The 23,584-nt window shown below is 40.6% G+C and overlaps 3 protein-coding genes across 9 annotated transcripts; 2 read left to right on the plus strand and 1 right to left on the minus strand.

Annotated features, from left to right (window-relative positions):
- Nucleotides 1–348: 348 nt before the first annotated feature.
- LOC5579897 (3-ketodihydrosphingosine reductase) lies at nt 349–1,982 on the plus strand. Its single transcript, XM_001657827.2, has 3 exons — nt 349–557; nt 633–891; nt 947–1,982. The coding sequence occupies exons 2-3, from the start codon at nt 675–677 to the stop codon at nt 1,720–1,722; spliced, it is 993 nt and encodes a 330-aa protein (XP_001657877.2). The 5' UTR covers nt 349–557; nt 633–674; the 3' UTR covers nt 1,723–1,982.
- A 5,442-nt stretch (nt 1,983–7,424) lies between these two features.
- On the minus strand, nt 7,425–20,088 carry LOC5579896 (methyl-CpG-binding domain protein 3). 6 transcript variants are annotated; one of them, XM_021854561.1, is made up of 5 exons: nt 19,936–20,088; nt 19,448–19,864; nt 8,427–8,741; nt 7,934–8,108; nt 7,425–7,872 (listed from the first exon to the last, which is right to left on the minus strand). In XM_021854561.1, exons 2-5 carry the CDS (start codon nt 19,468–19,470, stop codon nt 7,561–7,563), a joined length of 825 nt encoding a protein of 274 aa, XP_021710253.1. In that variant the 5' UTR covers nt 19,471–19,864; nt 19,936–20,088; the 3' UTR covers nt 7,425–7,560. The 6 variants fall into 6 exon arrangements, with proteins under 6 accessions (XP_021710253.1, XP_021710252.1, XP_021710254.1 ...); XM_021854560.1 differs by having other exon boundaries at nt 19,924–20,088; XM_021854562.1 differs by having other exon boundaries at nt 20,057–20,081.
- On the plus strand, nt 14,894–21,858 carry LOC5579894 (metaxin-1 homolog). 2 transcript variants are annotated; one of them, XM_021854556.1, is made up of 4 exons: nt 14,894–15,158; nt 20,523–20,667; nt 20,748–21,611; nt 21,682–21,858. In XM_021854556.1, the coding sequence occupies exons 2-4, from the start codon at nt 20,599–20,601 to the stop codon at nt 21,751–21,753; spliced, it is 1,005 nt and encodes a 334-aa protein (XP_021710248.1). In that variant the 5' UTR covers nt 14,894–15,158; nt 20,523–20,598; the 3' UTR covers nt 21,754–21,858. The 2 variants fall into 2 exon arrangements, with proteins under 2 accessions (XP_021710248.1, XP_001657873.2); XM_001657823.2 differs by lacking the exon at nt 14,894–15,158 and having other exon boundaries at nt 20,252–20,667.
- Nucleotides 21,859–23,584: the final 1,726 nt, after the last annotated feature.

Here is a 23,584-nt window from a genome sequence, read left to right on the forward strand (position 1 = left end):
TAATTTTGCATATAGAAAGTAAGGTAACTTGTTGTATTTTCGGCAGCTTTGTTCTCTTCGTCATGGAAGTCTTTTTAAAACTTAGTGGGCTCAAAATTTGCACCAATTATTATTAGCCAAATTTCTAAAAAATGGTCTGCAAAAAAACATGACTAAGAGAACAGAACGGCAGAAAATAGTATCTATATTTATTTTTTATTCCAAAGACAATTTTCATACTTTATCGCTAAATCTATGATGTTTTCAAACTGTACATTTGAAACGAACCTTTCTGGCTCCGATGGAACCGGTTATTCCCAAGGGTACTTCAGAATGCAGCCATACGCACACAGAGACATATTGTAAAAAAAATCCATAATTTATCACGGGAGGGGTCAAAAGAATCTGTCAGAAAATCGTTAACATCTTTTAGAAGCCGAAAACTGCATCAGATGTGAAATTCTCTATTGCTGTTTTTTTCATCTATTCAATCCCTATTCGTGACCTGTTCTATACACCGAAATGTAATCCTAATTCCACCGAAAATCTACACCGAAAGTGACAATCCCATTCAAAAGGTATGTGTTTTGGGTGAAATCATATTTGCATGACACATACCTTACCTACTGAAGTTTCGACATATCTTATCACAGAGCAAACACATCACACCTCAATTTTATCACATCGAACTCAAAATGGATCACCGGACGGAAATCATCCTAACGGTGCTCGGAATCGTTCTGGTGCACGGGCTCATATTCTACTGGGTATCCCGAAAATCTCGCACCAACATCCGCGGAAAGCATGTGATCGTTACCGGCGGATCCAGCGGAATCGGATTGTGGGCAGCGATCGAATGCGTTCGCTTGGGGGCTAACGTTACGATTGTGGCGCGCAATGTTAAGCTACTCGGTAGGAACACGAAAATAGTATTAATGGATCCTAAAATGATGATTCTTCATTTCAGAAAAAGCTAAGGATCAACTCGTATCGAACAAGGTTCGCGAGGACCAGAGAATTGAGTACCGCTCGATAGACCTCGCGAAGAGTTACGACGTTGTGCAAAAGGGCTTGCAGGAAATCGAAGCCTCCCTGGGTCCCGTATTTATGCTGGTCAACTGCGCCGGAATGGCCATCTGCGGCACAATCGAGGAAACATCCGTCGAAGATGCCAAACTGATGATGGACGTCAATTATTTTGCTACCTTCTATCCGACTCGCTACCTTCTGCCGAAGATGAAAGCGGCCAAAGAAGGGATCATCGTCATAACCGCATCGCAAGCTGCTCTGATCGGACTGTATGGATACGGAGCTTACGCGGCGTCCAAGTTTGCCCTCCGCGGATTAGCCGAGACCATCGCCATGGAAGCGAAGCATTGCGGAGTGAGCGTTACCTTAGCGCTGCCGGCGGATACGGACACACCCGGATTCGAGCGAGAAAACCAATCCAAACCGATGGAGACGAAGATCATATCCGGTTCGGGGGGACTGGCCAAACCCGAGGACGTTGGCAAACGTATTGTGCACGATGCGCTGAAGGGATCGTTCTTCTCGGTGTTGGGACTGGAAAGCTGGATTTTGAGCACGCTGTGCGTCGGAATGTCACCCTGGAAGGGACCGGTGCTGTGTGTGCTACAGTTTTACCTGCTCGGACCGTTACGACTGATTGGACTGCTGATCCAGTGGAACTTCCAGCGGGTCATCCGAAACTGCGCCAAAGAGAAGGAAAGCAAGAAGGATTAAGATCTTCAACATGCTCAACGAAGAGGAGGACGATAGATCGGGGCGGAGGTTGATTTTACACTCGCACCACATTAATATATTATCGATGTTGTTCACAGTAGTGTTAGGATTCTTTGATCTTCCTGCATTTAACATAGGCACAAATTTTAAGGAAGGTTAATATTTGCTTGTAAGTGCACTAGCAATAACAATAGAAGGAGATACAAATTTAATAAAGTAGATAACTGAAGTCTCTAGAACCTAGATTAGATACTTTGGAACATTTTTTTTCTCATAACCAGAAATAACTCATTATTCGATGCGATCAAACTCTATGCAAAAGGAGGTCAACAATATTTCCATAACGAAATATCCTAGATCAACCGGGAAAAGAACTAAGACACCTTCCGCATGGATTTGCTTTGTAGCCGAGGACGTTACTACTAGGCTAAGGAAGGCCCCCTAACCGCAAAATATCAGGAAGAATTTCAAGGTTCTACCCCGTTTGGCATAATGCCATTTGGCATAATGCCGTTTGGCATACAGTCGTTTGGCATAAAGTCGTTTGGCATAATAGTCGTTTGGCATAACAGTTGTTTGGCATACTAGTCGTTTAGCATAATGGTCATTTGGCATAATTTGAAAAAGGAATATACTGTAATGGTACAGTAATATGCGAGGCCATAAGATACGTCATAAAATACTATGTTCCTTTTTTCCAAATTACATGGAATAACTGAGGCGTCGGATACATTTTTGTTAAAAATGCTCTATAATATCCCGGACATAATGACCCCGGAAGTCATGTCATTATGCCAAATGGCGATTATGCCAAACGACCGTTATGCTAAATGGCATTATGCCAAACAGCTATTATGCCAAACGACTGTATGCCAAACGGCATTATGTCATACGGCATTATGTCATACGGAATTATGCCAAACGGGGTAGACCCGAATGCCAAGAGTTATTCCTGCACATCAGTTATCCGAAAGACGATTTGAGAGAATATCTGAAATAGTCATGGGAAATGTGGCAAGCGACCTTAAACATTCATTCATAAACTCAACGCTAAACGATACACAACTTCTGCACCCTTTTTGCACGAAACGTTAAACAGTGATGATATCAACCCTCCTTTTTGTTTTACAGTGAGTAAGGCGAAATCCGAAACGCGTCTCGGTTTAATTGAACAGAACAGAATTGAACAGAAATTTCAGAACTATTGAACAGAAATTTCATCCTAGCCAATTATTGAACGAGATACATGGATTTCATACAGTTCCTCCAGGAATTTCCGAACATAGAATCCAGAAGTATTCCATCCAAGAAACTCCCGAATTTCTCCAAGCATTTAACATGTATTCCTCGAGGGAAAATGTACCGTGATGCTACCATATTTCGCGCGCGCTCCTAATTTCGCTCATTTATCATTTTATTCATATTTGCTGATACCGTCGGACGGGGCCACTTTTGATTCCGGGGGCTAATTTGGATACTCACCTTTTGTATTTATTTGCAGCGTAAATATTAATCTGAGAAATTTTGTGTATTCAGCACTTTTATTAACCAATGTAAGCTCTACCACAAGGCATGATTTGTTTTTGGAACTACTTCAACAATAACAGGATAAACAAGAAAACATTTCAAAAAAGTCCGCATAAATATTCACAAGGTATAAAACATTGGCTATGCAAACATTGTATGAATTTTTCCCATGTCGTGTAAAGTTATTGGGAGCACCACAAAGCTATCGATTCGTCATGTTTCATAAAAATCTTGAGATTTGTTTTGCCTAAAATTGTTGTTTTATTAAAATAATTGATCAAAGGTCTTATTTTTACGACTTTCATTTTATTATAATATTTTGGTTTATATATTTTACAACATAAAAAAAAATAAAATAAATATTTGGAAACGTGAACAGATATAGAACACACATATTTCAATACGTACCAATGACAAGTTCACAACATAACCTCTAAAAAAATATTTTCCGTCGTATTTCAAATGAATTTGCAGTACAAAACAATTGCATTCTTCAATTGGGTCCTAAAATTTTTAATAAAATCTTGTTTTTATTTAACAACACGAAAGAGCATGTTACATCAAGTACTTTAGCATTTTTTCCCGCTCAAATAACGGCTATATCATGTTTAAACTTTAATTTTAAAGTTGGGTCCATAAATGAACCTTGACACTTGAGATCATGTTTGACGTTCACTTAGTCGACAAAAACACCACAGGGGTTTTAGTTTTAACACTGGGGTTGTTCCTATCTGACATTTCGGAAGGGACACGGAAAACAAAATACACCCAAAATTTGAGTTTAAGCCAAGGGGTGTGACAAAATCTAAAAAAAATGTTTTTTGGACTTAAACCAACGGAAAACATTAGAAAATTGAGTAAACATGTATTTTTGGCCTAAACTTAAGCGTTTGGCACTAAAATCGGGACAGGGCTTTAGGACCCTATTGCTAAAATAAACTACTTTCAAGCCAACTCTAAACAGCTAAGAAGCTAAAAGCATATTATATAAGCAAACTTTTACTTCTCTACCAGCTTTACTTCATAGGTTCATTGCGTTTATAAAGAAAATTACTTTTTTATTACAGGTATTAATGTGATCCTTCTACACATCGTTCATATAACAGTAAGAATAAAAAGACAGTTTTTGTACATAACTCATCAATCATCGCAGTACCTAGTAGTTACATCATTTGTTTATGTCAACTTCAACTTAAAAATCAAGCATTCGTAACTGATAGTTCCATTCAAGAGGAAGTTGAAAGTTTAAGTCTCATACTACAAATTGAAAATAGTGAATAGCATGTTTCGCTGAAATTTGTTATATATGTGTAATTGTTTCGAGCTTTGCTTTGCAATCATTCTAAATTATGTTTATCATTGAAAAAACGTTCAATAACATTACAATTGACGATAATCTATAAAACCAGTTTGAAATTTATAAAGAAAAATCATTTCATTATCAAATTGTGAAAATGTCCAAAGTAGCCCCTTTTTTGTCTTGAAGGACACGTTTTTTCGTTATTCAAGCATTTTTGTTATTCCTTGATGGATTTGCCGCATATTTTGCACATTTGTTACTTACATATACAACTTAAATATATGCAAGAATCATCAATATCCATTCCTAATTCTAAATCCTCAAAGTTGAAGAATGTGGAAATAATGTCAAAAGAAGCCCCGTTTGACGGTAGGGTAACGGTCGTATTTTGGACCCCCTAAGGAAGTGATTTTAGTCTTTTGTCTCAATTAATTAATTTCACAACATAATCAAGTCAAAGCATATGCCAAAATGTAGAGAAAAACTTCCTCTACGAGATAAAAATGCCCATACAGTCATGCAGAATCCAAAAAACGTCGAAAATAATTGTGAAGCACTGTTTTTCATTATTTTGGACACACCAATACATTTTGGACCCTCAAAGTATATATTTTGGACCCCCGGCATATTTTATTAACGCGAACCATCACTACTCCTCCGTTAAAATTCATTCGCTCCATGGTGCACTTGTACCATCTTGTACTGTTTTTGAGAATTTTCTTCGAAAGATTACGGTAGGAAGTAGTTTGGAGAAACTATTATAGATATTATAGCTTAAAAGTTTCTCTATGAGCCTTTTTACTTGTTCATTATTATTTCTATAATTTATACCTGACTAATCATTATAAAGAGGATGAACATAATAATAAGCAGTAATAGTTGCATCATCCATACGCTTCGCCCCCACTCCGCCGAAATTTCCCATATATTCAACATTAGCGTGGACGATGAACAGAAAATATTTCATAACAAACAGCTACAATTCCGTTGTATTCCTTATGTATAAAAGTACGTGTTTTTTTTTTATTTGCAGCATAGCTGAGCGCTTCGAATTATAAATCCAAAATATTACAAATCACGCGTTGAGTATCATACAGGCGTATCTGAAGTGATCGATTTCTCTTCGTCGATTTTGTCTTAGCATTTTTACACGGAATTCAATCGGTTTTCGATACATTTTACGGTGCAGTACGATGAAGGATGATGAGAACTTTCTACTGAGTCAAAAATAGCTGTCGGAAACAGTCGCCAGACCAAGTCATTAAATAAAAAGAAAATCGATGAAGAGAAATCGATCACTGCAGTTACGCCCTTATGATACTGAACGCGAGAAATAATTGTTTCGAAATTGTCTGCGTGGTCTTATAGTACTCCTATCATATATCATATATTCAACACGACAATGTGTCTAGTACCTGGATATATAATGACTTTGTTGACGTAATTTTTCCACTAGGAAACGGTGTCATCTATTTTTTTTCCTCAGAACTGGTATATATTATGTTTTGTTTCCTCAGAACTGGTATAATATTTTGTTGTTCATTTGAATTTTCTGCATTAATATTTACTGATATATTCACGATAGACCTAAGATTCGAATTCCCACAGAGTGACTCCCCTATTTTATTTTGTACTACAACACCATAGGAGACCACATAACATACTCTGTCTATAGTACGGCGTCTTGTACCTACTAACATAGAGCAAATCTCGCATAATCTGAGATAACGCCCTAAAAGCCATTGGTAACCACGTGTGTAGCTCGTTGTTTCTGAGCAAATGAATGAATAAGCACCCAAACCAACACCACCGGCAGGTAGAGCATGATCCTTTCTTCACCATAGAGTTGTTTAATAACGTGCCCGAGATGTTGGTTTGGATGCTTATTCTCTCTTTTAATCAGGAACAACGAGCTACACACGTGGCTACCAATGGCTTTTAGGGCGTTATCTCAGAGTATGCGAGAAATGTCCTTTTACTCCTATTCGCAAGCGCCCTGTTGGATCTCGAAGAGCCACAGAGAAAATTACATACCGTCAATGGCTTTCCTATACGCTATCCCACATTGCCCATTCCAGGGTCTGACTGGGCTTATTACCTTCTCTCAGTATGCAATTCTTTCATCAGCTTGGCATTACATTTTCCAACAGTATAATTGATTTCGACGGATGTCCGTTATATTATGAAGTTGGATAAATAGAACCACAATATCAGCAAATGAAAAGTCTGATATGTATCAAATATTTTGCCATCGTTCTATTAAGATTTGTAATTTCTATTTAGCATCACAAAATACATCGGCCATATGTGTCTAGTCACTGTTTCCTGGAAGATATAATCCCAAGCCCAGGGTCAAACGAGACCCCATAGAACATGGAACAAAAATGCTAATAGGGCTAGTATACGAGGCCGAGATCTCCTACCTCACTCTTCTCTTAGGAATAAGTTCAATTTTTTGAGTTTTTAGTTTTCCTAGGCATAACTTTTATGTTTCCGAATGAGAAGCTTTCCGGTTTATTTGATTATTACTAATTGGAAGTACAACCAAAGTAACATTAATACCTGAGTAACAGCTTAGTCAGCTGAAATGAGTATATTTTAGCTGAATAAACTGTTTTTCAGCTGAAACTGTTACTTGGGAAGTCCCCCCGATTGGCCTAGCATTGTTATGTGCAGTATATCAACTGATAAGATAAAGAGCTTTGCGCTATGATACCTTTTCACAATTCATGCTGGGGGTGAACCAGTTAACAGATGCTTTTTATGATAGAATAATAATGGTTATAACCATTACGAACATGCCTAGTGTGAAGCCACCACACCATCCGATGTTCAATCCAAGGCTGTGATATCTCCTGATACCACACAACTCGCCTTTATCAAGAATCATTCGAGATTTATTCCCATCCACACGTCCAAGCACGGTTACAAGATGAAAAAGATGGATCACACTTCTTACACAATTAGAGAAAATATCCTTACTTCTACAGAACAATTTACCATTAAGAGTCCTAAGCTCGCAGTGCCTCCTGCAGCCTTAGCCTCGCAAATTGCACCCGCTCCTCCTGGCGCTTGATGTCATCTTCGGTCACCGTTGCCACGTGCATCAGCGGCTGGTCTGGGTTGAGAAAAACCCCGGCGTTGGTGTTGAGGGACGTTTTGGAAGCGGTTTGCCCCGTCACCGGATGCGTGTTGTGGTGCAGGGCGGTGGCCAGCGATTGCAGAACCGTGGCCTCGTCCACGCCCGGACCCACGGATTTCAACCGTTTGGGCAGTTCCAACGTGCCGATCTCCTCGTTGAACGTATTGTTGGCGCGAAGATTCTGCAACCGACAGACGTGCTTTCAGATTACTACCCACAGAATTTGACCCATAGGAACCAACCTCCAAGCGTTTCTCCCAGAACAGCTGTTTCGGTTTGACCTGGGAACCGTGCTGCAGCTCTCGTTTGACCTTGCTGTCTCCATCCTGGGAACGAACCACTGTCACCGGTTGCTTGAAAATAGAAGCCGTCTGCCGGATCGGTGGAATGAGCGAAGTGTCTGCTCGCATTCCGCGACTGAAAGTTTATCAAAAACCATAGAACTATTAGGGGAAATTTGAAGTAACACGACGGATGCTCGTTAACTAAACCATACAGAAAACAGCCTTGATCCAATAGTCTGACTCTATTGGTTTCAGTGCTACCGCAAAAACCGCCAATCGGGTAAAATTTTCAATTTCGTTTCATAAAATCACGTCTCAGCGGAATTTTCTGCCTTTGGTCCTAAAAAGTGTTCTGCCAATCGGGATCAATTTCGTACGTGGAAATCCAAACTCAAATCGAAACGGAAGCAATACAGAATCAACAACATCCGGTCCCTTGCGAGACCGGTACCTGTAATCGTACTGCTGCTGCTGTTGGTTATGATGATGATGGTGGGATCTTCCGGCCGCTGGAAGCTGGTTGTAGATGGGAACCGGTGGTGGTAGACTGGGACCCGTAGGCCCAGCCACGATTGCACTGCTTGACGAAGATCCAACTCCGATCGGTGTAGTGTTGAGCTTTCGCTTCAGGGCGTTGTGCTGCAGCATCATGTGGGTTGCACTGGGAACAACGCGCCCTGCTTGGTAGTCGAATGTCGACAAATCGATGGTGTCCCCGAGGGCACGGGCCAACTGGGGTTTGCTTTCGATTTTCTTACCCGTTGGGCTGAAGAGGGTGGGAGGGTTATGCGCGTTTACATGAATCAAAGATGAAATTATTAAGAGTAGATGAAATTCAATTTATGAATTGAAAGGGAAAGCGATGGAGTTTGTTCAAATATCTCCTATAATAACTTGAGAATGCGGTATTAGGGAAATGTCTTGATTTTTTCTTAATTTTGTAATTTGTTTCTTTATTCTTACGATAACTTGTTAGTTTACACTTTTTATCAAGTCAAGGATTGATAAAATCTTTCAATAGTTGGTGGGAAAATTATGACAATAATCTCTGTGGAAATTACTGGAAATAATAGTTTTAGAGTGCGGTTTCCTAAAGCATGTTCTGTAAAAATTCCTCTAAACGTTTCTTGAAAAAAATCTGGGAAAATTCTAGAATTAGTAGCGAAATATCTAGAAAGCATTCAAGAGGGATCCCTTGAGAAGTCTCTGAATTTATTCTTGAAAACTTCTTTGGAGAAACCGCTAGAAAAGTTCCTAAATACAATCATCTCTTCCTTGCTCGATATTGAAGGGACCATCGAGTTAGGGAGGTATCGAGTTAAGCCTGATTCGCTGCTGACAAGTAATTTCTTGGCCTATCTTGATGCATGGGAAATTCCTGCAAGGAATCGATCAAGGAAACGCTTTTTTCTGATCGCAGTACGCAGTTGAAAAGAGATGTCAGTTCAAACGGGAGTCGCTGTAGAAAATTTCTGCAAGGAATCGGCGAGAAATTTCTTTAGCGATTCCTGTTCAGCAGCAAATCAGGCTTTACAGAACAAAACCAGTGCAACTGCGATCTAAGGAACCATCGAGTTAGCCATGAAAACTAACTTTTACTATGGTTCTCTAACTTGATATCGAGATACGGAATATCGAGTAAGGGAGAGTTAACTGTACTTTCTTCAAGGAATCTTGTGGAACAAAACCTGTGGAATAGTCGTGTTTGAAGGTTTCGCTAAAGCTTTTAAAACTTTATTCCGGTATTCAATGTTAGCATGATAAAAGAAATAGTTACTTAAGATATATATTATTTTGGTCGAAATAGAGACTTTCCCTTAGAAAAAGACAGTTTTCAGAGACTTGCATTAAAATAGTAACCAAGTATCTAAAAAGAGACCTGCTACCAGCCCTGTATGGTGGTATCCCGCACTTTTATTCCCGATGTCGTACATTTTGGAGGTGTTAACAATAAAATTCATATTGACTTTATAAAGTTCATACTAACATTTTTCTTCCAATTAGGAATAATAATTCCCCCAAAAATCAAATCCAGCCTTACCTGTAGTAGTAAACATCCACTTTGCCCGCTGAGAGACCGGACTTCCGCAGGACTTCTTCTCGTTGCCACCCCTTTGGCAATGCAGCGCAATCCGAGCGTTTTCTCTCGATTGATACGTTCATAGTTCACTTGATTGTTTTACGCTAAAATGCCTAAATTATTCGAACTTTTGAAAAAAAAAAACTAATGCACAAAATCACAAACTTGCACGAACTGTTGGTAAACTTTTCTGCCAAGCTCAAGGATGTGAACCGATATGTCGTCTGACAGTTGCTGCGAGCGACACACAGTGGGTCCAATTGAAATTTCTAGCAGGAATTATTTTGGAGATTTAAGCCTGATCGCTGCTGACAAGAAATTTCTTGGCCTATCTTAATCAATTGATGCATGGAAAATTCCTGCAAGGAATCGATCAAGGAAGCGCTTCTAGCAGGAATTATTTTGGAGATTTAAGCCTGATCGCTGCTGACAAGTAATTTCTTGGCCTATCTTAATCAATTGATGCATGGAAAATTCCTGCAAGGAATCGATCAAGGAAGCGCTTTTTTCTTATAGCTAAGTATGCTGTTTCGCTCAAGAAAAGTAAAGAAATTCCTTGACTGAAAGGGTCAAGAAATTTCCTACAGAGAGCCCCCTTTGAAGTGACATTTCTTCTCAACTGCGTACTGCGATCAGAAAAAAGTGATTTTCTTGACCATTTCTTGGGAAGAAATTTTCCATGCATCGAGATAGGCGATTTCTTTTCTTGTCAGTAGCAAACCGGCCTTATCACAGTACGCAGTTGAAAAGAGATGTCAGTTCAAACGGGAGGCGCTGTAGGAAATTTCTGCAAGGAATCTGCGAGAAATTTCTTTAGCAGAATTACTTAATAGATTCCAGGTGGAATATTCTCAGCGATTACAACCTTTAGCAATTCCACCAAACCTCCTCCAAAGTATTTTCTCTAGGTATTTCTTGAGGAGATTTCATCAGGATTCCCGACTGGGGTTTGACCTGGTAGGGAGAAACCAATACGAAATTTATGTACGTCAAGGTGAGCCGAGATTCTGCTGTCACGAACTGTCACTGTGAGCCCAGATCTAAAACAATGGACAGACATTATAAAAGCGCGTAATTGATTAAAACGTATTTTTGCATTTTATCAAAGGTGACAAAAGATCGATTGAAAAGCTATTCATGCTTATTCAAAAGTATTGTCACAATAGCACCTTTTTCCTGATTGAATATAAATTGAACACTTAACGCATTATTTTACTTTTTCTATTGACCATTGCACGAATTTTTAGATTCTAATGCAATTGTTCATTTGCTGAATACAACTTACACACTCGCTAACACCAGTAGGCGTATTTTTTAAAAGCTATGACGTTTCAGAATTAATCAAAACAGTAAAGATGGATGTTATCAAAACTTATTTATTTTCATGTGAGGTCTTTAGCCTCCAGTCACCCCAGCCACTCCTATCTTTATCTACTCACGGTACTGGCCGGCTACAACCAATCCCGATAGGAACTAAGGTCGTGCGTTGACAGGAAAACGGGAGGGTTTGCTTCTGCAGTGTATGTACTGAATTCTATCGGAAGTACTTCAAGCAGTCTTAACCGTTCAAGAAGAACTGAGCTGCAGAATCACCATGGACATCTGCAAGTGTAGTTTCTGCGCTACTCACTGGAGCTTTCCGGCGGAATTTCTGGCAATGATCGGATTGCCTTCTGAAATTTTAAAATGATGTCTAGAACAAGATGCGTTTCGAGAGTCAAAAATTGATCACTAAAATATGTCGAGTTTCAAACGAAACACTTACCAGAGATAAGTTGAGATAGTTTTAATGTAAATTTAAAAAATTGCACTAGTTTTCTCAAAACCTAATGTCTTATTTAGGTATTATCACCTCGCTCGCGTAAAGAAAAAAATAAAACAATGATGAAAAACGTTGGTATCGAAGCAACTGTCATGCTGTTATGCGAGTGTTTGTGTGAGGTGTGAAAATGTTCACTGTGCAAAAATTATTTGCACAGTAGTCTAATAAGGTGCAAAATGCTCAATAATAAAAACGAAAATTAAATGCACAGAATACTTTGGCCCTTTTTCCATGTTTGTCCAGAACGATCGAAGTAACACAACAAAATAAAACTAGCGATTTTCATCAAGTCTGCCTTGAGTGTCGTAGGCAAGCTGGAATTGTCTTGAAATTCTAAATAACTTTGTGTCATATTTCGTGTGTAATATCGGTGCCTCCCTTCCAGGGTTCGACCATATTTTTTTCAAGAATTCTACAAGGAATTCCTTCAAAGATTCCACCAAAAATTTTACTAACAGAGTTGAGGGGAATATATTATCGAAACTTCTGAAAGAAATCCTGGGTAAATATTTGGTGAGTTTCCCGGTTGAATCCCGAGTTGTATTGCAATTTTATGGGAAACTTTCCATTTTACGGTCGAGCGGAAAGCTACCGCAGCAGTCACATCACTGATTTGCTTTGGTAAATCATCAGTAGGCTTCAATGATACCTTGGATACCGTCTTGATGTTTGTTGTTTGTTGCTATTTTATAGCGTTTTCTCTTTCAAGCACACTATGATTGAATTGTTTGCTTCAACGATAGAATGATTTCGAAGCCTGCGGTAGAACTCTGCGGCTACCGTAAACCGGAAAATTGGGTGAGGAAAGGAAATCATTGTGAACAATTGTTCAATCGCCGAAGAGAGTTCTTTCTATTCGTAATAACTGGGCGAATGGTAATGGTTAACACACACAGTGGCTTCGTTTATAAAGAACTTTTATCCTACCTTATCACATCAGCAGCTTTAGCACAGGACACCAACGCGCCAGGCATCCAGCACACCATCATCCTAGTTGTGGGTACGAATCCTGATTCCAACAAAATAAAATCATTGATATGGTAAAGACAACCAAAGGTAGCCAATGGATTCATTATGTTGTTTACGTTTAACGCATGCTTCAAATATACATTATTTAAGCTAATATACATCATGAACCCTAAAAATACAACCATAAAAGCTTTAGTAGGGCTTGTGCATTGAAACCAGGTCCGTCACACTCGCGCTCAGATTGGGTACCACTTCTAGTACTGCATTTGGTCCCTCAGTAATGCAAAAGGTACCCAAGTTTGACAGATCACAGTACACTTTTCACGGCATTCTAGATTACCTTATGAGCCATAAAATTTTGGGCAACTGCAAGGGACATGGTGGTCTTTAATTTGTCTTTGTTGAAACTGCTTTACCAAGTATTGGATTAATTTGGTTGTTGTGGGGCCCTTTCCCACTATAATTATGCTTTATAAAGCTCTTAAAGATTACGCCACTTTATAACAAAATCTGATAGCACACTATAGAGCAAACATAAAGTATTCATATATGGGTTAGTGGTTAGTTGGGAGGTTACTTTGCCAATGCATCATTTTTGCATTCGTATACCGTGTGGTAGTTACAAAAATACTCTATACCCAGGAAAGTCGAGTCTATTACGAAAAGATCCATCAGTCGAGGATTTCGAAATTAGGGTGATCAAAGTAATTTGGACAGACCGTTACGCGTATATAATTCGGCCATTTACGGCAAAATCAAATGGAGGTGGCCAAATTATATACGCGTAACGCTCTGTCCAAAATACATAAAACACCCTACAACCCTCAGTTTGGTCACAGACAAACAGACGTCACACTCTCATCATTGGCCATCGACCACCTTTTTAACGGTCGGTTCAAAAATATGGTAGGTGGACGATTCACCACCCGCAGCGCTCGCATCGTTTTTGTTCGTGTTTGACGTTTGCACACTACCGCCATCTGTTGGCCTATCGGCCAAACACACCGATTTTAGCATTGGGCGTACATGTCCTCGTGACTATGATTTTGATCGACATTTGTTCTAAGTGTTACGTCTGTTTGTCTGTGGTTTGGTCTTTAGCTCTTTTGGCGTATTGGCGCTTTCATCGGAAATTCATCCTTCTTTTAATAAGCTGCTGTTCTTTCGTAGCGTACTGTTGTAAACGCAATGGCTTTAACCTGCCTATATTTTTAACAGGAAATACTCGCCTCGTTTTTTAAACAGAAGAGCCTGTTTTCGGCACCCTACTCCTATTTTCATTATATATGGACCGATGCACGAGTTCACTATTTGACTTTTGAGCGGTGCCGTGTTATTTACGTGACCATGGCAACGAGTGAATTCGGCACCGCTCAAACGTCAAATTAGTGAACTCGTGCATCGGTCCATACCCCATTAAACATTTGACAGTACACCAGCCGACTAAATTGGTTGAAAAATCGGTCGATTGTTGCACCGACGCTTATGGAAAATTAAAATAGGGATCAACCGAATATCATCAGATTTAATTGGGTGGGCCGAAGCAATCCTACTAAATAGGTGGATAAATCGGTATTTTAAGTAAAATCCAAGCAAGTTGACCTACTGAACATCAGATTTCCTCGGTCACCCGATTTAATCTAGCGATTAGTCAGTTGATCGCTGTGTTAAACTTCCATAAGCATCGGTGCAACAATCGACCGATTTTCAACCAATTTAGTCGGCTGTTGAACTGTCAAATGTTTAATGGGGTAGGCCTTTTCATGTGGCAGGTCCGTCTATGCATTTGTTTACATCGATGGAGATCCGGTGCTAACTAGAGCTATGTATGCTGTTCCGCTCAAGAAAAGTAAAAATTTCTGCCCAAGAAATGGTAACGATTTCCTACAGTGAGCTCCATTTGAATTGACATTTCTTTTCAACTGCGTACTGCGATCGAATAAAAATGCTTTTCTTGAGCATTTCTTGCAAGAAATTTCCCACACATCGAGATAGACGATTACTTTTCTGTTGAAGTGCATACTTCGCTTAACAAATGTAAAAAGATAATTAATAATTGAATTGTTTGCAAAACTAGGTAGGTTGATCATTTTTTTGCGTTACGAAGAATGTTAATGATGTGAACCTGAGATAAGTATGAACAAAAATAAATGAGTTTTTCCCGAATCGAAAAACTTCTTGACCACTGTGCACCGAGGAGTGCGGCCAGATTCTCGCACTGATAACGCGAAACGTCATCAGATGACAGACCGTCGCGAAACGATGTTGCCGATGTTTCACAACCGATGTAAACATTGCAATTTCCAGTTTCGGTGCACGATTTCATTCGTTTGGTAGATCTCGATCGTGACGGACGTGTTATTTTTTTCGGAGTGAAGAAAAACGTGTCTCGGACGCCATTTTGATTTCTCGAAAAATCCACGAAACGGTTGTAAAAAAGCGAATTTAATACCTCCGAAGTTTCTCAATACAACGTGAAATACATTTTTTTGTTGGAAGAGAGAAAAAACTACATTGTGTGACTGAGTTCTAGTGCCGAAAAGTGTGAAATAGGAGAAGCGGGAACCTAACCTCGCACGATGACGGAGCCTCCTGACAAAAGTCGAAATGCGGAACAGCAGCAGAAAGTTTACACCATCTACGAATATCACCAACAGGATGTGTTCCCGTACAGGGTGATCGTTCAACTCGCAGACGACAACAAGGGAGAACTAAGGATCAACAAACTTACCCTCGGAAGACTGGTCAGCAAGCAGAACGACTACAAGAACAGCATCTACAACATGCGCGCGCTGGGTCGAAACAAAGTCCTTGTCTTCCTTAAGGATTATCAGACTGCGAACAAACTTCAATCGGATCCCATGCTGAAGAACAACAACTACAAGGCGTACATCCCGCGCAGCTTCGTGTCGGTGTCTGGAGTTGTGGCTGGAGTCCCTACCGACATGGACCTGGAAGAGATCAAGGAAAACATCAGCAGCAATTTCCCCATCCTAGCGATCAACAGATTGCACCGATACGAAGCAGGAAATAAAATCCCGACAAACAGGATCAGTATTGTGTTCCGCGCCAGCACACTTCCGACCGAAGTTCGGCTGTTTTGCTGCATAAACTCGGTCAGACCGTTCATCAACAAACCCGTACTGTGTCTGAATTGCCTGCGATACAACCATAAGACGGAGAGTTGTCGGTCGAAAAAGAGATGCGAAAACTGTTCACTGCAGCACGAAGGGCTCGAAACCGGACAATGCCAAAATAGATCGAAATGTCTCTACTGCAGAAACAACGATGAGCACAAAACAACCGACCAAAACTGCCCAGAACGGATACGCCAGAAAAACATCAAGAGCATAATGGCGAAGACAACACTCACATATATGGAAGCAAGAGAACAAAATCCTACGTTTACGCAGAACCGGTATGAAATCCTGGAAAACGCTGACGAATTTCCGACGATTCCCGAAAGCTACGCCAAAATGACAAGCGGAGTCTACAAACCAGTCAACGCGCACCAGTACAAGCCACAGAAGGCAAAGCGTCCCATCGAGCAAGTCAACATTGCGGAACAGGTGACGGTTTTTGCGGATAAAAAGAAGAAGAAGGATGATGGTGAAGAACAACGTAATGGAGTGGCGCTCTTCAACAAATACCGAGTCGACGATTTTGAGAAGTTCGTGCAAAAGTTCGAGCTACAGCAGAAGCACAAAGATCAGCAGCAGCAAATTGGCAACGATGGGGATGGCAATACAGCATCTACGAGCGGAGCAGTAATCGCCAGCCAGCAGGTCCCGATGGTACAGCGCAAGAACAGATCTCGAGACAGATCCAAGCAGGGGTCTGAAAGGTATGATTGGTCTATGGATGTCAACGACAAAATGTAAGTAGAAATGACAAAAAATTTCTTGAAATTTCTACAATTAAATATACAGAGCCTTGAAAAACATAAAGATGAACTAGCTAGAACACTAATAAAAGAGAAATATGACGTAGCATTTATAACAGAGAGTTGGACAAAAAAAGAATACGAAAAGCTTAAATATAAAGTGCCAGGGTACTTCACATATCTTGACTCCAGGGATGATGGATACGGTGGTGCCGGTTTGATTATCGACAGAAACATTAGGACGTGTGAAGTAGAAATTGCGAGTTATCCGAAGATCCAGGTTATTGCACGAAAAATAGTGAACATGGATATTGTAATAGTTTCAATATACGTCGCTCCAAATGTGTTTCACCTTGACCTAAAAGATAAGCTGAAATCCATTTTTCGTAAATTAGCACATTATCCTAAAGTGTTGGTGGGAGGTGACTTTAATTGTCACCACACTTCCTGGGATCCCAGACACTCGGATAATAAAGGAACAGCTTTATTTGAACTTATAAACGAAGAAAATGTTATCCTGATGAACGACGGTCAACCAACATTCGTTCCGGCAGAGTTGGGAAAAACGCCATCTACTATAGACTTGGTACTAGTGACTCCGCAGCTCTTCAATAGTACAACAATGAAAGTTCTTGATTATGGAATAGGTAGTAGGCATCTAGCGATCGAAAATAGGATTTGTTTAGTCGAACCTAGGAGAGCACAAACCTTCGTAAACAAGGCCAAGGTACATGAGGCTTTCAAAAAGATCAATGTTAGCACAGCAGCTACTTTCCAGGAACTTCAGAACGTGTCTAAAAAGATACACAGGAATGCTAGGCAGAAGGACAAATACGACCCTAAGTTTTGGTGGTCTGATGAAGTTGAAATGGCCTGGCAGGACAAACGTAATGCCAGGGCGGCGTTCAACAGGAATGGAGGCATGAGGGAATTGATTGAGTTCAAAAAAGCAGAGGCTATCTTCAATAAAAAGAAAAAGGAGGCATCAAAACAACGATTTGAAGAATTTGTGAGCAGCTTTGACCCCCGAACACCGTCCAAAGAAGTTTGGCAGAAACTGAGATGTTTGAATGGCAGGAAGAAGAAGGTCAATAATGTGATAGTTCATGACGACCCACCGATGGCTCGGGTTTTCCTGGACAAGCATTTCCCGCAGGAAGACTATCTTGATTATAGACCATGTTACCTACCAACATATGATATCATCACGCCTTCGTTCTGGGAAACAACTCTTGCGTCTAAAAAGAGTTCGTCACCCGGTCCTGATGGGATTTCCTACAGTTTGTTGAGAAGCTTGAGCCCCGAAGTTCGAAATAGCATCATTAGGGATATGAATCACATGTGGCGAACGTGCTCACTAGCTGAGGAAATAAGAACCATAAAAATTGTTGCTATCCCTAAGGCCGGTAAGAATCCGGAAACCGTAGAAGGAACCCGGCCAATTTCGCTGATTAATTGCGGCCTGAAGATGCTCAACGCAGCGGTGCTAGATAAGCTACAATATCATTTGGAGAAGCAAGCGTTTCTGCCAGACTTGTCGTTTGGTTTCCGTAAGCGAATGTCCACGGTAAGTTGCTTGGAGTTTGTGACTAACAAGATTATGCAGATTAGACGAATGAACCACATTGCAGCAGTTGTGTTCATCGATTTATCCAATGCGTTCAACGCTGTGAAGGTAGAAGTACTGGAACAAACACTGTTGTCTAGCGGAATCCCTCCGGAATTCTCCAGCTGGATGATTGCTTTTTTGGTTAATAGACCTGTACATTTACGTGTAGGTAATGACACTATGATTCGCTATGTGAGTCAAGGACTACCGCAAGGAGATGTTCTCTCGCCCACAATGTTCAACATATACACTGCAGCACTACACAGCATAGAAGTAGAAGGAGTGGTGTTAGTGCAATATGCAGATGATTTTGCCATGATTATTGAAGGACGTAGCATCGAGGAAGTAGAGGCAAGAGGACAACGTTTCATGAACATCTTTGTGGAAAAGGCCAGAGATCTAAATTTTACGGTAAATGCTCAAAAAACAAAGGCGATAATTTTCAACAGCAGTCCCAAAGATCTCAACATTTCCATTGAGAATAACAAAATCGAAACTGTTAGGATGCACATGTACCTAGGTTTATTGCTAGACAAAAATCTAAGGTATGGGCCACATATCCGTGAACTTACCCACAGATTAACGGATAGGCTAAACATGGTGAAGGTAATCAGTGGACTCAAGCACGGAAGTCACCCCGAAACTCTAGGGCTGGTGTACAACGCACTTTTCAGAGGATTCCTAGAATACGGTGCTAGCATCTATGGGTCAGCTAGTCCTACCAATCTGGACAAATTAGAAAAGATAAACAACGCGTGTCTAAGACGAATAACTGGCTGCACAAAAACGACTCCACTAAACACGCTCCAAGCCATATCGGCCCAACATCCGCTCCGTTTCAGGAGGATCAAGGTAATCGGTAGGCAGGTAGTTAAACACTGCTACGAAAGAACTCCAGTTTGGGAGCAACTAACACGTCTAAACACATTTGAAGAAAATAAAATGTCGATGGTAGAAAGGAACTATCGGCAACATGAGAATATTTTGAAAGATATGTCATATCTTGTAGAAATAGAATGCCAACTCGGGGATGTGTTTGTACGTACAGCTTTAGACAGGGATTTATGGCCTAAAAAGACAACAAATATTAAAATACTTAAGCAACTTACCCTATCGCTGATAAACGGAACATATAATAATCGACAAATCATCTATACTGATGCCTCAGACAACGGTGAAAACTGTGGCATTGGAATTTACCACGAATCCAGGAACGTCAGGATAAGTCTTCGTTTGCAGCACTCTGTGTGCATTATGTCAGCCGAAATAGAGGCAATATACGTCGCACTGCAGTACATCACAAGAAGCAACATAACGAGCCCAGTGATCATGACGGATTCCAAATCTGGATGTGAATTGATTAGAAGCAACATCGCCAAACGAGAACGAGATCGAGTCATAGACAATATCCTGGAAATGGCTACGAAATCCGGAACAACTATACAGTGGATACCCGGGCACACTGGCGTCAAAGGCAACGATATGGCGGACCAGTTGGCCAAGGCCGGCACCACCAGCGACAATATCTGCAAAAACAAATTGTTAATACACGACGGACTGAACTATTTTGCTTCAGTCAGCGAACAGGAAGCTCAACTATGGTATCTCAATTACACCGCAGAACTTGGAAAAGGGAGGAAGTTTTTCCAGGTTTGCAACACAATCCCTAAGAAGCCCTGGCACCACAAGCTACCGTTAAACAATATTGAAGTACGAACACTCAATCGATTGCTAGCGGGCCATGACTACTCCAATTATTGGCTAAGCAAAATGAAAATCAAAGACGACTGCATCTGTGATATATGTGATGTAGTCGACAACTCTGAGCACGTCATATTTTACTGCGTAAAATACGCATTAACAAGGCAAAAATACAACCTAGACCAATACTGCAATATACACCAACTCTATGAGAAAAAAGATTTAACTCTCTTGAAAAATGTAACAAATTTCCTGCGAGAAATCAAAAGCACGATATAAACACAATCAGAAACTGACAAGTGATAAGCGCCGTCAACTAGATCGGCCAGCGTTCACAGTCTTTTTCACGTCACGCTGACAGCGAATCGTGTACGTTCATGAAGTCTTTCAGACTATAAAGAAAACCGCTGGCAATATAGCGAAAAGAGCTGTGCCATCCCTAAATGCCATTGAACAAGTGGCGACAGAAGAAAGAAGAAGAAGGTGCACGATTTTACCTGAAAAAGTTTATTAAATTGCCGACTCTCTGCCATTTCTATCATTCCGAATAAATGAAATAATGGAACTGTTTCTGTACCGAGGCGAATGGGGTCTGCCCACAATCGATTACGATTGTGCCCGGCTTTTGGTAAGTGTGGAACGTAATCACAAGTGTCTCCGGTCACAAACCGATCCATGCTTTTCCCATTACTCTTATGTATTTTTAAGGCTTATCTGAAGTTTGCGGAAGCCAAAATTACCCTCAACTTTAATGGCAATCCGTTCAGTTCGCCGACGGGGATGCTTCCGTACCTGGTCACGGAAGAAGGCAAAAAGATTGGCGGGTACAATCGCATAACGGAATTTCTGCAATCCCGGGGCTTCGATGCCAACGCGCAGCTCGAAGGCCAGAACTACATTGTGATAAACGGTTGCATTCAGTATGTGTTCGAGAATCTGTTTCCGTACTTCATGTACAGTCTATGGGGCGATCCGAAAAACCTGGACACCACCAGGGCACTGTACGCCAAGCGGATTCCTATTCCGTTCAATTTTTACTGCCCTCGGAAGTATGTGTTGAAGACGAACGAGCTGACGGTTTCGCTGGCCGGATTTAACCTGGAAGATTCCGTTGAGTTGCACGACGTAAAAGATTTGCAGTTGAATGCGAAAAAGTGCATCAACTGGATCTCGGAGAAGCTGGGCGAGAATCGATTCTTTTTCGGAGACACTCCGAGCGAAATCGATGCCATCCTGTATGGATACCTGTCGGTGCTTCTGAAGCTCACCCTTCCGAACAACGTCCTGCAGAACCACGTCAAGCAGTGCAGCAATCTAGTCAAGTTTGTCGAACGGATCACGACGATCTACTTTGCACGGGAGGGCTTTACCAGTGCCAGCTCAAATTCGTCGTCGTCGTCTTCGAGCAATGATTCGTCGAAGGAGAAACCGGAACAGGAGCAGAAGTTCTACGACGGGACCCAGAAGGATTCGGACGATACGCCGTACGAGCGCCGGAAGCGCTACGTGGTGTCGGGAATATTCGCCACCATTGCGATGGTTAGCTATGCGCTGCTGTCCGGGATTTTGTCGGTATGGTTTGAATATTTTATTCGCGCGGACATTACATTATGGTTAATGAAATGACTTTCTTTCCTTTCAGATTTCGCAGCATGACCATGGTGGAGGTGGTTTTATCTCGTACGACGAACCCGAGTACGATGACGAAGAATAGAAGACGGGGTCTTGTTGTTTGTTGAGAAGTAAGATGCGTGATCAAAATATTAGCGTTGCCTGTCTTCCAAATATGATGGACATAGCTGAAGGCTTAGTTATCACATTCATAGTTAGAATACATGTATCCGAAATTCCTCACCGACGTGTAGAAATCCCTTTGTCCAGGGATTCTTGCGAGAATTCCTACGAGAGTATTTCAAGATCCCTCAACAAATTTCTCTGGAAAACCATTCGGGTAATTTCTATAGGCCAAATATACGAGAATCAATTTGAGGGTTTCTCCAAAAACGGATGCCTCAGAGATTTCTTGATTTTTTTTTTTCAAAAATTACTTCTAGGACTACGGCAAAGGTATCCTAGTTTTCTTCCGAAAATTATACAAGGATTTCCTACGAAAATTCCAACCGAATCCTTTTAAAAATATTCCAGAGATTCTGCCAGGAATTTCTCCAGCCAATTCCTCCTAAAATTGCTCCAAAAAATCTTCAATAATACTTCAAACCAGCTTCAAACAATATCTCCTATCATCTTTCCAGAGATTCTGTCAATAATTTTGAAGGATTTCTAAGGCACCATTTTTATCCGTGTGTAACTGTTTAAGTCCGTGGGTATAACTAGATTGGAGTGTATTGTTTACATGTGCAAAAATGTCATAACAATCGGTTCAGTGATTATTGAGATGGCATCGAAACAAGAAGAAAATCTCCGGAGAATTTTGCGCGCCGTCATGGAAAATCCGACTGCATGAGCATGAGATGGATCGGAAGGAAACTGGGAATCACCCATACAACTGTCTCTCGGATGGTAACATCGTTTAAGGAGTCTCAGACGACCGAGCAGCGGGGTGGAAGCGGAAGAAAATCGAAGACAACTGACCCTGTGAAGGCCCGGAAGGTGTTGGCACAGACAAACAGACGTAACAGCTAGAACAATTATCAATATACAACATAGTCACGTGAACATTTACGCCCAATGAGAATATATACTAAGGTGTGGAAGAAGAAGCAATGGCTATGTATTACAGTCGACTCTCCACATCTCGACGTTCTACATCTCGATATCTCTCTTCAATCTGCATACATTTTTACTCTCCATATCTCGATATCCTCCTTATCTCGATATCTCCACTGAGGAAAGCAAACGTAAGACTGTCATAAGATTTGCTTATGGAATTACGACACAAGAAAAATCTTTGAAATTCATAAGACCATCGTATGGTTTTCGGCAGATGTTGTTTCCATAATACACTTCGAAGGAATTTCGTAAGATGATCTTATGAACCATCATTGACTTGATAACAAAATCCATAGATAGTCTTATGAATTACGTTCTGAATCATTATTGGTTCCAAATGAATGAATAATACTAATCCGCGTTGAAAAATAGGTTAACCAACTTGGGAAAATCAAATTTTCATCCATTTTGTCACGCCGCAATTCGATCAAAGCACTTTACTGTAAGCATTAGAATCGATTTGCGATACGACAAAATGGATGAAAATTCGATTTTCTCTAGTTGGCTAACCTATTTTGAACGCAAAGAAGTATATCATAGCAGCGAAACATTATTGAGAAAAGTTGTGAAGAACGCCTGAATTGTTGCAGGTTTACGTTTGGGGCGGATTAATGGATGAGGGGGGTTTGTGATTTCTTACGCGTCATACAAATTGTTTTGAATTTTCATTCCCAAATCTTATTATTTGGATCCAATTCCTTAATCTGTTCGAAAGAAAGTGTTAGTTACAGCGGAATTGATGATAAATAGAATATATTTACCCTTTGATGCATTAGAAACGGAGTCAGCCAACGACAAATCAGCAAACACGTCCA

This window comes from Aedes aegypti, chromosome 3 (genome assembly GCF_002204515.2).
Source record: "Aedes aegypti strain LVP_AGWG chromosome 3, AaegL5.0 Primary Assembly, whole genome shotgun sequence".
Classification (NCBI taxonomy): domain Eukaryota; kingdom Metazoa; phylum Arthropoda; class Insecta; order Diptera; family Culicidae; genus Aedes; species Aedes aegypti.

What these genes read in the sequence shown, in the direction of transcription:
- LOC5579897 (XM_001657827.2), top strand. Translation starts at nt 675, where the DNA reads ATGGATCACCGGACGGAAATCATCCTAACGGTGCTCGGAATCGTTCTG. An exon ending in GCGCAATGTTAAGCTACTCG is followed by an intron (nt 892 to 946) that starts GTAGGAACACGA and finishes TCTTCATTTCAG; the next exon opens with AAAAAGCTAAGGATCAACTC.
- LOC5579896 (XM_021854558.1), bottom strand. Translation starts at nt 10,138, where the DNA reads ATGAACGTATCAATCGAGAGAAAACGCTCGGATTGCGCTGCATTGCCA. An exon ending in CAGCAGCAGTACGATTACAG is followed by an intron (nt 8,109 to 8,426) that starts GTACCGGTCTCG and finishes ATAAACTTTCAG; the next exon opens with TCGCGGAATGCGAGCAGACA. An exon ending in TCTGGGAGAAACGCTTGGAG is followed by an intron (nt 7,873 to 7,933) that starts GTTGGTTCCTAT and finishes TGTCGGTTGCAG; the next exon opens with AATCTTCGCGCCAACAATAC.
- LOC5579894 (XM_021854556.1), top strand. Translation starts at nt 20,599, where the DNA reads ATGGAACTGTTTCTGTACCGAGGCGAATGGGGTCTGCCCACAATCGAT. An exon ending in ACGATTGTGCCCGGCTTTTG is followed by an intron (nt 20,668 to 20,747) that starts GTAAGTGTGGAA and finishes TGTATTTTTAAG; the next exon opens with GCTTATCTGAAGTTTGCGGA. An exon ending in TGCTGTCCGGGATTTTGTCG is followed by an intron (nt 21,612 to 21,681) that starts GTATGGTTTGAA and finishes CTTTCCTTTCAG; the next exon opens with ATTTCGCAGCATGACCATGG.